The 18672-nt window shown below is 37.6% G+C and overlaps 1 protein-coding gene across 1 annotated transcript in view; it reads right to left on the reverse strand.

Moving 5' to 3' along the window:
* Window positions 1-18672, reverse strand: part of tanc1b (tetratricopeptide repeat, ankyrin repeat and coiled-coil containing 1b) — a 289556-nt gene that overhangs the window by 189661 nt on the left and 81223 nt on the right. Inside the window, exon 3 of the mRNA XM_055151328.1 lies at window positions 7893-8069. Within this exon, the coding sequence (XP_055007303.1) occupies window positions 7893-8069 (177 nt within the window). The remainder of the gene's footprint in view (window positions 1-7892; window positions 8070-18672) is intronic.

Raw genomic sequence — 18672 nt, forward strand, 5'->3', positions numbered from 1 at the left:
AATTATAATTAATGTATCTGACATTTTCATCAATAATCAAAAGTTCAAAATGTAGTCACCCATACCACAATGTTTGTTAAATCAGGCAAGTTTCTAACAAATAATTGTCAATTATCGATTTTGGCGACAGTTGTAACTCAAATATCAGCTATCCAGATACCGGCTCCAAAAAATCATAATAGACTTAAACAATCAAATAGATTGGGCTGGGTATCATTAAGAAGTTGTCGATACGATACATATCTCGATACAGTGCACTTTCGATTCGTTATGATAAATTTCAAACTGATTCGATACGGCTCAATAAAAAATAAAGGTTAAATCATGGCTATGAAACTAAAAATCTTTGTTAAACCACTTCTTGTGCAAAGTTCATATGAAACACAAACATTTTAATCATCAAAACAGTGAAAATGTCAAATAAATGAGTTTCCTTCCTCTAAACAAGCAACAAAACTGTAGTGTTGTAACACAATAATTTAGTAAAATATATGAAAAGATACTCCTTGTGATACATCGATACAGCAGCCCACGATATCTATACTGTATCATCACATTAAACAATACGATATATTGATATTTTTATTTAGTAATTTTTTTATGATGAAATTTCTTCTGCAAAGAGCACGATGTCCGGCCTTCTTATAGAAAAATTTAGACCTCTACAACCTCTACGTCTTTTCTCAAATGTGAATGCTCCTAAGGTTTATAATGTGCAATACTTGTTGGAACAATTTCAGCTAGATTCACATTCACATCGTGCAGCTCTAATTTTTACCCATTGTAAAACTGTGAAGACTGAAAAACATGAAAAATACAGTGAGACAGGTCAGAAAAACAAGTTCAAATACTCTGGAGGTCAGACTTCAGCTACTTGCAGAAAGCGTCTATGAGGCAGCTCCACAGTTCTTTACTTTATTAATGTATTAATTACATTTACTACAAACTAGGGGTGTGCAAAAATATCAAAATATCAATATATCGTATAATTTAATGTGACGATACAGTATCGATATTGGAGATTGCTGTATCGATATATCGCCAAGAGTATTTTTTGGTATATTTTGTTAAATTATTTTGTTACAGCACCACAGTTTTTGTACACTCCTACAAATAACCAAGAGTAAAATATTTAATGAAAACATACTGGACCATCCCTTGTCCAGTTCCATTTCCAAGAACAAATATAAAGACATTGTGTGACACCGCAGTGACGCAGATCTGGCTTTGACCCTCTCCCTGTCACCTCCGTATCTGTGTGTGATCACTTTGGCGTGTGGCGTCTTCCTCACCGAGCTGAGACCTCTCCTCCGCCACATGTTTATTAACTGGAGGTGTGATGCGGGGCCCCTGAGCCTTCGCACGTACCTGCCAAGCCCCTCCCCCTGGCCCCTCACCACAGGGGCCCTCTACAACCCTCCGTCACGTCGGCCCATCTCTCCCTCTTTCCACTGCCTCGGAGCGCAGCCAGTGGGCATATGACTTTAATGACTTACCCCCCTCCCTCCCTCCAAGTCTCGTGTCCTGGGGGTCCCTTTAACCTTCATAAATCCTAACCTGGTCTCCTCGTCTCATCTCTGTCCCAGCCCCCTCCCCTTCTTTATCTGTAAATGTGCGTTTCGTCTTTTATGGAGGTGAGCGGTTCAGCGTTTGTTGGAAAATCTGAACATCTCGAATGACATCATTACAATAAAGCTATCAGTCTCATTTTGTGCTTTTATGCTTCCAGTTCAAAGATGCTGTCTGAGGTCAACAGCTATTGTGATGTTAAACTGTAAGAATGACAAACTTCTGCATCTTTAGACATCAAAATCTTAATATTTCTTATAGTAAGGAATAGGGATGTAACAATAACCAAAACATCATGATATCGTAACGTCAAAATAATATCATGGACTGTCACAATTTAGCGAATTACATGTTTCTTTGCTTAAATGCATTGTTTTATAGAAGCAACTGCTTATAAACATGGGGAACTACATATCCCATGATTCATTTCAGCGCAGACAACATGAAATAATCTGTTTTTTAGTTGAATTCTTGGGATTATGACGGAAATAATTCACACGAAAATCTTGTCAAGGTATTTCAAAAGCAAAAAAGTGTTCTATCTACAATTATATCAGCCTCTCCAAAATTTAGCAATAAATGTCGTACCAAGAGATTTGGATATTGTTACATTCCAAGTAAAGAATAATTTGCTGGTGTATTGTGTAACTTTTTTGGTGGAGGTTTTATTATCAAATGCTTTTCTCCGTGGAGATATATGGTTACTTTGTCTGGAATATTTTACAGTAAACCTTTCTATCTTCATGGAGACCAAACCAGACCAAGTTGCAGGTCAGATCTGTGGAGAGGCAATCCCGCTCACAGTCAGAATGCCCCTTTTTCAAGGTATTTTTGAGCTATAAAAACACCAGTAATTTAATAAACATATGGCAGAGCTGTTTAATGTCATACTGTGGAACATTCCAGGCAGAGCATTGACACAGCCATGGAAGCAAGCAGGTGACGGACCCCCAACCAAAAAGTTACATAGTGCACCTTTAAAAGTCTTGTACCCAATTTTTTCCATGTGTTTGAGAAAAACTTGCCTCGCCCCAGTTAGGGGTGTGCAAAAATATCAAAATATCGATATATCGTATCGGTTAATGTGATGATTCAATATAGATATCGTGGGCTGCAGTATCGATATATCGCCAAGAGTCTTTCTTTGCTATAATTTACTAAAAGCTACAGTTTTGTTGCTTGTTCAGAGGAAGGAAACTTGTTTATCTGTTTAACTGTTTCAGTGACTACACATGGGTGTGTTTCATATTAACTTTGAACAAGAAGTGGTTTAACAAAGACTTTTAGTATCACAGCCATGATTTAGCCTTTATTTTTTTATTGAATCATATCGACTTGATTTGAAGTAGATCGAATAGTATCGAATCGAAAGCACACTGTATCGCAATATGTATCGTATCATCAACTTCTTAATGATACCCCGCCTTAGTCCCAGTACAGATATGTTGTCTTGATTTGAAACTAAGTTCGCTGTGTGATGTTTGCATCTAGTTCGAAGGCATTTAATTGTCCAATAATTAGGAAGTGCAGGTTAGCATGCTAGTTGTTGTTAGCTTTACCATCAAGTCAAAACAACACTCTGGTTTCTGAAAGTTGTAAGAAGGGCTTAAAAACTTATAAGCCATGAATAATTAGGAATTAGAAAGTTAAAATCCTACAATGAAACATTCCGAACAGAGATAGATCATTTTTATTTTTATTTTTCTGTGGAATCTTACAGCCAAAGGAACATTTCAGGTTTGTGGAAAAGCAAGCCCCGAGTTTTCAGGACAGTAGAAACATCCCAAATTTAAAAAAAATTGTGTGAACAGTTTACGCAGTGAAGCTTTAAATGCAGAATGCCAGGCCTGTATCCGCTGGCACAAAACAAAAGGAAGCAGTTTGTACCAAGCTAAAAACAATGTCTCCTATCAGTAAACTTGCTTGTAATTTGAGCACTTTCATGACCAGGAGATGGTGATAATGAAGGTATGTGGACTTTAAAACACAAAGGACCTTCACAGACAACACAACTCAAACCAACTGCTTTTCATTTTACGCTTTCCTTCCAATTCCAGCATCATTTTCAACCCATCCAGCCACGTAAACAGAATTTCACATGTGTTCCCCTTTTCCGATTAGCTCACCTCTGGACCGCTCAGATCAAAGAGGCAGCGCTTTTAAAACAAAGAGGAGATGACTACGCTGACCACTTTAAAGATATTTCTCGTCCCCCTGCCAAATCTCGTGCACACAAAGATCCAGGATAAAACAAGCTCGACTACAAAGCTCCGCATAACCCCCTTTGAAAACCCACACAGCTGTTGACAAGTGAGTCTTTGAGATGACGAATAAAAGGAGCGGAGAGAGAGGACAATTAGATACAGTGTAAACACGGAGCCATTAGGGCACGGGGAAATGTAAACAAACTGCTGGATAAGAGAGACTGTTTGACAACTACCCACCGGGGTGAAGACAGGGGGCTAATCATTCAGACTAATGTGGGGCACGATGGGATAAAAGTGTAACTAAAGTAACTTAGTCCGAGCCAACGGTGAAAGAGAAGATGAGTGTGAGAGTTTGAGTTGGGGTTAATGAGACCGTATGTCACAGTAAATACCAACTTTAACTCTAGCTCAGTGTTAAAAGATCTGTTTTTCGACACAGGTGCAGAGACAAAGGTGCCACACACTGCAGGGCAACATCAACGTGACCAGAATACAAGTGTCACTGGAGGTTCATAGGTGAGAACTTTCATACTGGGGAAAAGGTTACGAGACACACACAGTTTGTTAATGCGTAGGTCTGCACTCTGCTGATATGAGAGTTTTACGATAACTATGAATTTTTCTGAACTCACTGCTCTGACTGGTTAAAACTTCTGCATTTGGACTTTTCTGCGTATCAGCTTACGGCTTTAAATCTCCAGCGCAGGTCGATATTTTGTTTTGGCCAACCTGCTGCCTGAAGTGTACACACAAATCTTTCTACTAACACTTGGGTTAGTTTGTAGTAAATGTCATTTATCTCTAGTCTCGATCTCTAGTAACCAATAAAGCGAAGAACTGTGGAGCTGCCTCAGAGTCGCTTTCTCTCTGACCTCCAGGGTATTTTAACTTGTTTTTCTGACCTGTCTCGGTTTATTTTCCATGTTTTTCAGTCTTCACTGTTTTACAATGGGTACAAATTAGAGCTGCATGGTTTTGTGAATCTAGTCGAAATTGTTCTGATAAGTATTGCACATTATAAACCCCAGGAGCATTCACATTTGAGAAAAGACAGATTTATGAACTGAGAAACTAATCCTAATACATTTTTGTAGAGGTCTAAATTTTTCTATAAGAAGACTGGACATCTTTCTCCTTATAAAAAATTACAATTTTACATAGGGGTGTGCAAAAATATCAAAATATCGATATATTGTATCGTTTAATTTGATGATACAGTATAAATCGTGTGCTGCTTTATCGATATATCTCCAAGAGTATTTTTTGGTGTGTTTTACTAAATAATTTTGCTACAACGCTATAGTTTTGTTGCTTGTTTAGAGGAAGGAAACTGATTTACACAACATATTTGACATTTTCACTTGTTTTGATGATTAAAATTGACGTATTTCATATTAACTTTGCACAAGAAGTGGTTTAACAAAGACTTTTAGTATCACAGACATGATTTAGCCTCGAATCGTTTTGAAATATATCATATCAAATCAAAAGTGCACTGTATCGAGATATGTATCATGGTATGTATTGTATCGAAGGGGTATATGAGCACCTGGGCTGGCAACCATTTTGTGTGCTGTGGTCCAAGACAAGAAAAATATGTGATGAAGGCTTTTTTTGCCGAAACGTTATTTTGTTAATAAAAAAGCTTTTGGATATCGGCCAACCGAGTGTGCTATGCATTTTTTCACCCATGTATCATATCGACAACTTCTTAATGATACCCAGCCCTAACTTTACATTAAATTGCGATATACTGTGCACAACTACTGAAAATTGCACTTAAAAAGTACACGTTTATATGCTACAAAAAATGGAGCCGACTATTCAGCCTTTAAAATATGTCTTCATCTGTCAACCAGTCATTTCTTTTTCCAGTTACCACAGCTATAATCTACAAACCACCTGCGTCACCTGCAATCTCCACCACAGCAGCAAAACACTGAGCCTCCCCAGTCTCTCCATCTTTGTCCCTTCACCAGCACCAAAGCCTAAGGCCCGGGATAATTTTCAATAACAAATCCATCATTCTCTCACTTAATCACATCATGACATCTCTTCCTGCTGCGTTTATCCATTTGTCAAAGTTTATCCATTCTAAACTACTCATGGTACCTCACTCATCTGTCCACGTCTGTTTAAGTCTCTTCTGGTTTAAATACAATTACGGCTCTTATTTAATTTAGCTGGTCTATGGCTTCCTGGCACAACCCGGTCCATTCAGCCGTCTACTTCCATAAACACTGACTTTACTTGCAAAAAACAAACATTACAGATTAAGTTTATAAGGCCCTGTACTATGCAAAATTGACTCTTGTGAGCTTTAAGTCAAGTTATAATGCTGTTACCTCTAAAAAATACCAAAGTTGTGTTTTGTTTCATACACACATGTTTGAGTAATGCTTTATTATTAGTCTTTCTACATCTCCAAAGCTCAAAATGCTCTGTTCCACCTTGTGATGTCATGAAGCTGACCTTTTACCTTTAGTTCAGTAGATATTGGGGAATTCCAGGTCTGAAATTACCCAGATGATTCCAGTGAAGGTGTATGGAGATTAAAAACACAGTGGAGTTGCTTAGAGTGTTTTCCGTCTGAGAATTCTCAAACTAATACGCAGGATTTGTGTTCTAAACGTGTGCAAATGAAACAAAACACAACTCCAGTTCTCCATGTGCTCCAGTGATGTCAGAATTACACTTTTTAAATGTTTCTGCTCGCCCTTGTGTACTGCGCATCTTTGGCGTAACTGCAAGAAAAAGAGTTTGCAGAGTTTGACAGTTGCCTATGATGACTCTTTGAGAATATTCCTGAAAGTGCCGAGGTTTTGTAGCACCAGTGAAATGTTTGTAAACTGTGTTGTCACAATCAGATGTAGTATTTATTCATTTATGTGTAGAGCCATGAATCTGTGCAATCAAATCATTCAAGCTCTAGTGCGTTCTGTGAGGAGCTCTGTCAGGTTCACCTCAAAACTGTAGAGACACTGGTGTTCTAGTCTGTTTACATTATAACATGCACTGTATTTAAATGTTTTATTCTTACTATTTTCTTTTTAATACTATGAATTAGGGATGGGCATGATTAGTCGATTAATCGATAATTGATCATTAAGAATTTCGTGGATTACATTCATTTTTAATCGACAAACCAAATGTAGGTTGCTGTGCATATTCCACTGAGTCGTGTCCTTTAGTCCAACAGAAGTTGACCGCATCAGCACACAAGAGCTGTTTTTTTCTTCTCTTAGTTTATGCAAATTAGCGATGTGGTTTTAAGTTTCGTTTCTATAAGACTTGCGCAAAGCTGCATTAAACACATTATAATGTCAAACAGGCTGATGTGGCTCTAGAGTGATTATGGTTTATATGTTGTAAAGTTGAATTTATTTATGCAGATTAGTAAGAATATTAATGATGATCATTTTAATATAAAAACATTAACGAATAATCGATCGTTAATTATCCCGACGATCGATTAATGAAATTTCATCGAATGCCCATCCCTACTATGGACCAAATATTACATGTTCTTAATAAAGAGTGAACTGAATTATAACACTTTTATATCTTTAATCTGCAAATGTTTCACTGTCTTATGTCTCTATTCACTGTTTCATGTTTTAGTTGATTGTGTGAGTGTGTTGTGTTTGTGCTTCTGTTTTATTCTGCCTCTTGACCAGGTCGTCATAGCAAATGAGAAAGTGTTCTCAATTGACTTACCTGGTAAAATACTGAATAAATAAAAATAAAACCATAACATAGATCAAAAAATAGCGCATTATTTGCCCTTTAAACTATGCTTTCAATATGGCAGCAATGATAAAGCATACAAAACCAAATGCATTTAATTTTATTCCCAAACCTCTCTCTACTACTCTACCACCTGCTTGTATTTTCTCCCTTCTCCTTCCTGATAATAATAAAGAACTGCATTGAAATCAAATTTAAAGTCAACAAGTCACTACACACACTCTCCAATCTTCTACTTGAACAAACCATTCTACCAGGCCAGAATGTACAAAACAATTTCGCCCCTTTTTTCCTCTCCACAGAGCTCCGCAAAGAGATTAGACTTCGCTGGAAATCTGCGAAAGATAAAATTCTCATTAACAGCCGTACCTGGTGACTTCTTGCTGGGGCGAAGGGGCATCATATAGGACTGTCTGGGTAACAGAGGGGAGGAGGGCAGGGACATGGAGCCTCCGCTAAGCCCCAGTCTGAAGATGTCGTCTGGGTGAGCGCTGGCGGGGCCCAGGGGGTGCGGGCCCTCAGGTGAGCATTTTCTGTTCAGATCACCTGGAAAAGAGAGAAAAAAACAAACACACACATTACTTTAAGTTTGGTTCAAGTTGCAGAACTTCATTAGGAAAGATTCTGATTACATGTTGTCAATGTAACTTTATCAGCAATGAAATATTTTTCCCAAAACATTAAAGCATTATGAGTAGAGGTGTAACGATATCCAAGTCTCACGATACGATATCGTCACGGTATGAACCTCACAGAACGATATTGATTGCGATATCGTGGGAAAGCTCACAATTAGGGATGGAACAATATCCAAATCTCTCGGTACGATAGTTTCACGATATTGGAGATTAATATGCTCCTTTTTCCTCTTAAAATGCCCTGACGAGACTTAATCCAAATAACTAAGACATAAAAGTGCTTAGAACTGTTATTTCTTGTAGTCTGCACTGAAATGGAGCAAAGGATCATGGTCTATGTAGTTCCCTCTGTCTTTTTTTTTAACTATTGCAGCACCATAACTCTTAATTTAAGCAAAGGAACTTGAAATTTGATATATTGTGATGGCCCACGATATTATTTTGAGAACTTTGACGATACGATATCACGATATTTCGGTTATTGTTACATCCCTAATTATGAGTTATGAGTTATTATAAATTTAAAGGTGTACTAAGTAACCTTTTCTGTTGCAAGGATCAGCCACCTGTTTGTCTTCATAGAAATGTTATTACTTTACTAAGAATATTCCTAGTGCCTCCGCTCAATTTCATTTCTCTGCGGCAACTAGGTCAGGAATTAAAATACAATAGACGGTTCGCAAAAACCCTGGAAGTGCAAGTTCGGGCACCAGCAAATCAGCGAAGAGTGATATATGCAATGTTGTCAATGATTCCAGAGATCGAGGATTTAAAGCTGGAATAAAGAGAATGTTTGGTGAATTTCATCAAGGGGAAAGACGTTATTGCCCTTCTTCCTACGGGATTTGGGAAAAGCTTAATATAACAGTTAGCCCTGTTAGCGTCGCATTACATACGCCACAACCAAATAGCAGCGATTGGTTAAATGATAAAAAGTACCTGCCTACTGTCGAGCGAACTAAATCTAAGGCAGCGAGGTCAGACAGTTTGTACGAAGTGAAACGAAGTAAAACTGGCTGATGAATCAGGCTATAATTTTACCTCATGCCTGGGCTAAAGCTCCATTGCTTTTATTTTAGAGGCTTTTTTAAATGACATTTTTGTAAGACAACCTCACTTTTTCATTGCTTAGTCATAACATAAACTCTTACCAGTCTGACCAGCTTGTCAAAACAATGATATTTACTGCTTTTTATACAGAAATACCATTCATATTATGCAGAATTGAGTCAAGCATTTTGGCCCGGCCCTCCACAATATTTTCTGCTTCTCATAATGACCCACTCCTATAACAGGCAGTTTAAAATTTTATATAATTTAAACACAACTTATTCACATATTCTGTCCTTGTAACTTTACTGACCCTTGTTTACTACCGGTGCAGTTATGTAACACAGGCATGTACTGTGACTTGTACACAAATCAGCTTATACACCAAAGCTAATGAGGGATTTCCACAGAGCGTCTCGTGTCAGAATAATACTGTGAAACCCACAAGCATGAGTGAGTATTAGTCAAGGCAAGTGAAAACAGACCGTAATATTTGTCTCTGTCAGCAGGAAACACCACACCACCGCCCCAGGGACATTGGACTTACTCGAGTTGAATCATGAGAAAAAGATAGTTTTGCTAAGATGTAGTAAAAATAACAAAATATTTAAAGGCAGTCTATGATTTTTATTTAATAGCCTATTCCATAAGCTTTAACTTTTCAGGAGGAAGATCTAGGATTCACATGGCTCCAAAGAGATGTTATTGCTTTGCCTGGAATGTCCCACAGTATCGCATTAAACTCATCTCCATGGAGACAAGAAACTAACACCGCAAGGTTAAGTTAAAGGTCGCATCTGTGGAGAGGTGTACATATTTTTCTGTAACTGAATAAACGCAGGAGAGATACGCAGGAAGGAGTAAAATTCACAGCAGTTACATAAGTTATACATTACAAGCTGCTGTATTTTGGTCATACTTGTTAAATTTTATGTTCATTTCTATTAAATTTACCGGAAAAGCTAACATTATATAAACTGTCAAATCATTTTAGAAAGCTATTTGAGTCAAAACCAAACACAATTTTACCAAAGTAATCAAATCAGCCTTGTATGCCAAAATAGAACTATGAGAAAATAGGACTATTGACAAACACGGGGGCTCATAATATGTGTTTAAGCTCAGGGTCATGGACTGGGTGAGGATTTCTCATGGGAAGGACGTCGGTTTGTGTGGTAAACACGTAGAACTGTGTCATTGACCGGTGAGTAAAGATAACAGGGCACTCACTACTCTGCTACTATGTGTTTTAGCATTGGACATTATATAATTACAAATGCACGATAAAAATATACAATAAAACACAATTTAAATCTACAGTTTCTATTAAAAGCGCCGTACCTAAAAACATGAAAAACAGAAGTAGTTCATTTTAAGCATTTTGCAGTTGTTCCTCACTTGTAACTTTTCTGGTGGAAAAGAATCTGCTTGCTTCTCTCCATGGAGATGTTGCCTGGAATGTTTCACAGTATGGCATTACACCTACCGTATCTTTTGGACTATAAGGCGCACTTAAAATCCTTTAATGTTCTCAGAAATCGGCAGTGCGCCTTATGTATTAATTCTGGTTGTGCTTACTGACCTCGAACCAATTTGATGTGGTACACGGTGCTCAAAAATCTGTCAAAATGTTTTAGTACGACTTTGGTAAACTACGAAACCGCACCGCTTGATGGACTGTCGGAGCATTACGGCTACTGTAGTCAGGAGTCTTGAGGAGTCCGACAGAAGCTGACCACATCAAATCACAAAGAATGAGATGTTTTTTAAGTGTTTACATGTTATGCAAATTAGCCATCTGGTTTTAAGTTTTGTTTCTGTAAAACGTAAACAAATATGCGCAAAGCTGCATTAAACAATTACTCAATGTATATTTGAGTCCTCCTCATAGGAAATAAAAAAACAAACTTAATTTATCCATCCACATTCACATTCACAATACACATTCACCAAGACAGCCACCAACTTCCACCAACATCGGTCGAATTACACCATGATCTGCCAATGGATCGTGGATGCCTGGGCTAAGGGATCAGTCTCAAATGTCGTCCATTTGTTTCACTTAATGCGCCTTATAATCTGATGCACCTTATGTATGAAAATAGACGAGAAAATTCAACATTATAGATATTGTGCCTTGTAGCCCAAAAAATACTGTATTTATCTCTACGGAGACAGTTTTAGGTCAGTAATTACCCATGCAAGGAGAAAATGCAAGATGGATACATTTACTGCCATACCACGGGCATTCCAGACAAAACAATAACATCGCCATGGAGACAAGCAGGTGGCAGCCCTTCCGTCAGAGAAGTTACACAGTGCACCTTTAACTTATGCATTCAGAGAGTCCTAATTATTGATATGATGCGTTTGTGAGCACTCTTCGCAACTTTCAGTAAAGGCAACAACAACTAGCATGCCAACACACCCTTCCTGATTATCAGACAATAACACGCTTTAGATTATTAGACGCGGACAGTACACAGCGGACTTATTTTGGCATTTAAATAAAGTGATAGAGCTCATTTCACAAACAAAATTGTTCCAAAAGTGAAGCACAATACAGATAAAACAATACAACGGGAATAAGAAATAAAGCTCTATTTTTACTCCACTAATCCTTGTTAAGACAATAAAACTAGTAAAATCAAATAAGAGCAAAAATACCAATAAATAAAAAAGTAATAACTATAAAAATAAAAAAATAAATAAAAGATATAGCTGTCCTGGGGCAAGACATATTTTGCTTATAACTCAGGAACATGGTCTTTAAAATCACAAAATGTACTAAATGTTATTGGATACTACCTTTTTTTGCACCTGCATGTAGACATTTCTGTATAAAACCTCCAGCCATGTAATCCTAGAGCAATCGGGGCTAAAGTTGCTAAACGGGTCTTTCGGTGTAACACAAAACTTGGACAGAAGAAAAATCAGTACATTTCTCTTATCGTGTAACTGTACACTAATGTCTTTATCTGCAAATATGCACTCCCCCCACAGTCTGCAAAGGCTACATAAATCACTACTCACAGTTACTAGAGTTACTTTACCTGGCGGCCACGCTGTAATAATATATGGTGTGAAATTAATGGTTAAAAGTGTCCTCAGTGGTTTGCAATTATTCACCGCAAAAGGTACAAAACACATAAAGAACTTTGTAATAGATCTGAAAAAGGCCCTGATCTATGTTATAATGTTGTTTCCTCATCAAAAACATATCTCAAGTTGTATTTTTTGTGTCATTCATACATGTTTAACACAAAAATCCTGCATATTTAGGCTACTTAGGTTCTTCTCTCAAACCGAAAACACTCTGTTCCACCTTGTGATGTCATGTCGTAATACAGGAAGTGCTCCATTGTGTTTTTAAACTCTATACACTTTCACTACAATTATTTGGATCATTTCAGCCCTGGAACTGACAATTTCTACTAAATTAAATGTTAAAAAGCAGCTGCTGACTTGAAAACTACCACTTCATGACATCACAAGGTAGAACAGAGCTTTGGAGACATAGACAAGAGTAATAATAAAGGATTACTCAAACATGTGAATGAAACAAAACACAACTCCATGTAGAGCTGCTTGATCATGAAAAAAATCATTATCACAATTATTTTTGTCAATATTGAAATCACGATTATTTTTTAGTTACACGATGCATTTATTCAGCATTTCTGTCTCAAAAAAAACCCAATTTGTTATTGATAATTTACACAAAACTTTCAAAGTGAAAATAAATTCAGGCTACAAATATGAACGTTAGAGCAGTTTTGCAATGGCTAAAACATAAAATGAATAAAATATACTTGAAACTGAACATGAAATAAGGCAAAGAAAAACCTAAATGTATCCAAAATAAATTATATATCCAGCTGTTTTACAATCTCTTTACTTAAAAAATAAAATAAATACACTTATTTATATAAAAAATATCCCAAAATAAATAGTTAAGTCAATCATGGCGAGGAGAAAATTCAGTTTGTCGACTGGACAAACGTTAGTTTGTTTGAAGATGTTTCGCAGCTCATCCAACAAACCAAAAAACCAATGTCTTCAAACAAACTAACTTTTGTCCAGTCGACAAACTGAATTTTCTCCTCACCATGGATTCTATCTGGACGACTGAGGGATTCTACACACTTAAGTCAATCATTTCAACTCAGTTATATGAGTTTGGAGATCGTTTGACACACAAAATTGAAATCACAATAAAAATTTAATTAAGTACTCAACCTTAACTCCAGGTCTGTTTTTGATGAGGTAAAAACATAACAACCAAGAGTTAATTTTGTGTAATATAGGACCTTTAAATATTTTTGATTACTGTAAGGTTACTCTAATTTATTTTGCCAAAGATTAATTAAAAACAGGCCTTTACTTTACAAATAATGGTGATTTAATTGGTTTAAACTTGTACTTTTGCTTTCAATTTGCATATTTAGTTCAGGAAGAGAAGGGAAAAAGCAATACGGAAAACCCACTGGAGACACAGAGTCGTCTGGGGCAGCAAAAATGATCCCGCGGTGTTCCACAAGTTAAAATGCATGGATAAGCTAACTCGGTGTAACATGTAATACCTTGCTAATAACATATCAGACATCAGTAGCTGAAACGTAACAGCATGTGTGGCTAACCGCGCTAACGGCTATTAGTTTTGGCTACATTTATCAAAGGACGACACAGGAGACCAGCGAGACACCATCTGCAGACAAGGGTTAGAAAAAAACACTGCCATTAGCGTCCTGGTTGAGTTTAAAAGGAAACTAGTTTAGTCGGGACAGTAATCAAAAACAGAAAGTGGTTTTCTCCCTGGCCACACCGCGCCACGGGGAGTACAAAGCTCAGAGTGTTTAAAGCTCTGCAAAATAAAGAAGAATGCCAGACACAGGAAGCCTTAAAGAGTGAACCGACACCTCACTCGGTTTAGGCATTGGGGGTCAGAGGTCATTCAGTTAAGTGACGAGAGACATGAAACTTCACTGGTGTTCATGGGGGAGCACATGTTTTTAGGATAGAGCACGCTGTCAGTAATAGTTCTATGTAGGATTTGTGGGCTGTTGCTTATACTCCCGTGTGATTTATATATCAAAATGTTCACACTGACAGCCGTGACAGGGCCCTCTAGTCTTGTGTGTCAGTATCTGTTACTCCTATTACTCCTGTACCACTGTCACTGTCGCTCTACTGCGCATGTCTCCTGCAGAAAGAGCCGCTGTCCTCCCGCAAGTAGTGAAATATTCAGCCGAAAACAGTAATCGAGCAGCAGAAAGAAAGTTTGGAGTGAGTGGGAAACTTGTGAGGGACTGGCAGAAAGCGGGGATGGAGAACACAGCTTCACGGCAACCAGGAGGGTGCAACATGCAACTTTCCTGGAAGTCACTGGATGGATGGACAAAGCCTGGACTTCAGTGACACCGAAACCATTCTGTCGGGATTCAGAAAGGCCGGAAAAATTCTAACTGGAACTGATGCTGAGTCTGAGGACAGCTACACAGAAGAGGAAGCAGCACTCCGTTTACTTCCCGAGGTCGCAAAGTTGCTGCAAAGTGATGCCGAGGATAAAGAATTCAGTGGATTTAGTGAGTTGGTGTGAGATGGAGAGTTTGTAAACTTGTTTGTAAACTGTTCATATGTGACATTAACAACCTGTTGTTCTCTGTTCTATTGCTGTTACTATAACTTGAGTTTCAAGACGAAATATCGGTTCCTGGTCTCTGATTTTATTAAATAAATTTTCCAAAAAAAGTGTGACTTATAGTCTGGTGCAACTTATACGTTTTTTTTTTCTTCATTACGCATTTTTGGCTGGCGTGACTTATACTCCAGAGTGACTTATAGTCCGAAAAATACTGTAAAATATTTGTTTCATATGAGCTTTGCAGAAGAAGTGGTTTAACAAAGACTTACTATCACAGCCATGATTTTGCCTTTATTTTTTATTGAACCATATTGAATCGATTTGAAATATATCGTGTTGAATCATATCGAATCTTAAGCTCACCGTATCGAGATATGTATCGTATCGGCAACTTCTGAATGATACCCAGCCCTATTTATCTGTATTCTTGTATCAGTTTATATGAGCAGTAAGGCTGTGCCACAAATCAAAAGATCAAAAGATTGCGATCTGGATGAAAAGGCAAGCACACTATAATCGGCAGGTCTACAGTCAAAAGTGGAGTATGACACGTGGAGCTGAAATGAAGTCACCGCTCCGTTGTTTAGGTGAAAGCTGAGTCAGAACCACAGCGTCTCTGTCTCCTCATGTGTCCTCATGTTTCAGACATTTTGACTTAAATTTGCACAATTTGTCTAAAAGTACAGTGTCTCTTTCTCCCTGTCTCTGTCTCTGTGAGTGTGTGTGTCTCTCTCTCTGTCTCTCTGTGTGTGTGTGTGTGTGTGTGTGTGTGTGTGTGTGTCTGTGTGTGTGTGGAGCCGTCTGACTGCTCCCCCTCCTTCTCTCTCTCTGATGCAGCCACAGCTCCACACATTTTCTCCTCTTTCTCTCCTCTGGTGCTTCTTCTCATCATTATAATTCAAGTTATGGAAAGTAAACGGCTATTTTCTCACCGTTTATGAGTGAAAAATAAAACCAAATTTAGCGCATGGACATCGCTTGTGCTTCAGTTGATGGCGGTAGAGCGTGCGTGCTTTTGGTTTTAATGTAGTGTACAAACTCGTTCCAAACTTTAAATGTGGATTCTGGAAATATCAGTCCTATCAACACAAAATAAAAACTGTAGTGACCCTGATTCTCTGCCGTTTACGCCTGAAGCCCACATGAATGTTTTCAATAAGATGGAAGAATATCGAATAGAAAATTGAGATCGATCTGAATCCGTGTATCATTCATTAATTTGTTTTTCACAATAAAATCAAAAATAAGAAAACGAAAAAACAACTATTTTATTATCTGTCTCCAAAACAAAAATGAAAAAAATGGATAATGATTCGACCAGACCAGGACTGAGACAATGGCCAGACTGAGACCAGACCGGGACCAGACCAAGACCAGACCAGGACAGAGACCAGGACCAGACCGGGACCAGACCGGGACCAGAGCAGGACTGAGACTGGTTCAGTCCTGGTTCAGTCCTGGTTTAGAAATGTTTTAGTCCTGGTTCAGTCCTGGTTCAATTCTGGTTTAGACATGTTTTAGTCCTGGTTCAGTCCTGGTTCAGTCCTGGTTCAGTCCTGGTTCAGTCCTGGTTCAGTCCTGGTTCAGTCCTGGTTCAGTCCTGGTTTAGTCCTGGTTTAGTCCTGGTTAAGTCCTGTTTTAGTCCTGGTTTAGTCCTGGTTCAGTGCTGGTTTAGACCTGGTTTAGACCTGTTTTAGTCCTGGTTCAGTCCTGGGATCAGTCCATATGTGGCGCAAAAGTTTAAATCATGGAAACGAGAAAAGGCCATTATCTGTTTTTTCCATTATTCATTTAAAGACAAAATCAAAAACTGAAAAAAAGGAATCGTTATCCATTTTTTCATTTTGGTTTTGGAGACCCATAATAAAGAAAATTGTAGTTTTTTGTTTTCTTATTTTGGGTTTTATTTTGAAAAACGAATGAACAAATGATACACGGATTAATCTGGCCTATATTTCAGTCTCAAATATTATAGATAAATATGGGCTCTTTAATCTTGTTTACAATGTGCACAGAATCTTTCTTTTAAAAATCACAAATCGCAAGTACAAATTTTTTCCTCAGAATCCTGCAGCTCTAGTTGTACGTATGGACTTTTTAGCAATATCTTGTTTCACATAAACAGACACTGGTCTCCACGGCAACGCTCACCAACTCTATATTTGGGTATTGTTGAACACAGCCCTGGCAAAACCATTTAAAGGAAACATACCAGATTTAAGTCAATACTGGAAATTACCAGCGGCCAAGACCTTTATGTAAAACCTTCAGACAGAACCACCTAGGTGTGTCCTTCATAGATTATGACAAAATAGACAAAAATGAAACTTTTACTTACAGTGAAAAAATATACTAAACTTTTTTTAATGTTTTTCCGTCCAATTATCTTCTGTTGGTGCAATGTAATGTTTTTGAATTACCCTAAAATGTAGGCATACATCCAATAAAAAAAGGTTAGGGTATAAAAATATATTTCTTCATCACAAATTTAGAATTACTGACTTTAAAAAAACAAAAAATTTAAAGGTGCAGTTCTTGATCTTCACTGTGTTGAAAAACTAGTTCATTTTAAACTATGTACAGCACTTCACAATTACTATCACTGTCCTAACACTTTCCTAACATAATCCTAGTATCCTAATTATTCACTAAGTTAATAAGAGCTTTTCACAACATTTAGAGGCCATCAACAGCAACTAGCATGCTAACAGGGCATCAGCGTAATTCATTCAATAACTGCATAAAACCTAACTAAATTTGCTGCTCACTATTTCTCTGTTTGCCCTATATTATAAACCACTGTCCTATATATACAGTATATACTAGAGGTGTAACAGTACATGTATTGGTGCTGAAGCGTTTCGGTACAGGACATTCGGTTTGGTGCGCGGCTGTGCACGAGTGAGTTCGCGCAATTTGTGTGTGTTTACATTCCGCCACTACATGTGCAGGGAACTCGTCTGTGATTGGAGTGGCAGTGTTTTCCAAAGCGCTTTATAGTTACGATGGCCTCATTGACAACAACTGCCCCCCGCCTTGACTACATCCCTCCGAACCACGTGAATTCTCGCAAAACTACACTTGTGATGCCCCAGTCCTTACTTTCTCCTTTCGTCGGCACGGACTCTCTCGTTTGTATAATGTTAAAACAAATTGTTGGTTTAATAAACACACAAATAAACAAAAAGCAAATGGTTTTGGATTTTGTTCCCATACTGTACTGAAAATGAACCGAACTGTGAACTCAAAGCCGAGGTACGTACCAAACTGTGATTTTTGTGTACCATTACACCCCTACTATATATACAGTATATACCATAATCCATACAACTGTACCCACCCTAATGTAAAAGATAAGCCCATGTACTGTCAATCATCATATCATTTTTGCACTGTTCTCCTTACAACCTCTTGTATATTGCCAATACTGCTTGCTATTTTATTTTATTTTTACTTGTACATAGGCATTTATATAATTATGCCTTATTTGACAACAGTTGCTTGCTATTTTTGCTACTTGTTTAGAATTTATTATTACTATTTATATTAGATTTTTTACTCTTTATTATAATATACTGTGATGTGTGAGCTACTGGGTCCAAATAATTTTCCTTGTAGATCCACACACCATATGGCTTCTCTATAACTGAATTGATGCTATTGTTATTATTATATTACTAATATGTTTATATGTATTGTGCTGCCTGAAATGAACTTCCTCCAAGATAATAAAGTATTTCTAATCTAATCTAACCTAATAAAGTTCATCTAAGTCTAAGTCTATATTGGCTAAACACAAATTACAATACAGCCCATG

Source organism: Boleophthalmus pectinirostris, unplaced genomic scaffold, assembly GCF_026225935.1.
Source record: "Boleophthalmus pectinirostris isolate CB_2022bp ecotype Guang Dong unplaced genomic scaffold, ASM2622593v1 HiC_scaffold_1, whole genome shotgun sequence".
Taxonomy (NCBI): domain Eukaryota; kingdom Metazoa; phylum Chordata; class Actinopteri; order Gobiiformes; family Gobiidae; genus Boleophthalmus; species Boleophthalmus pectinirostris.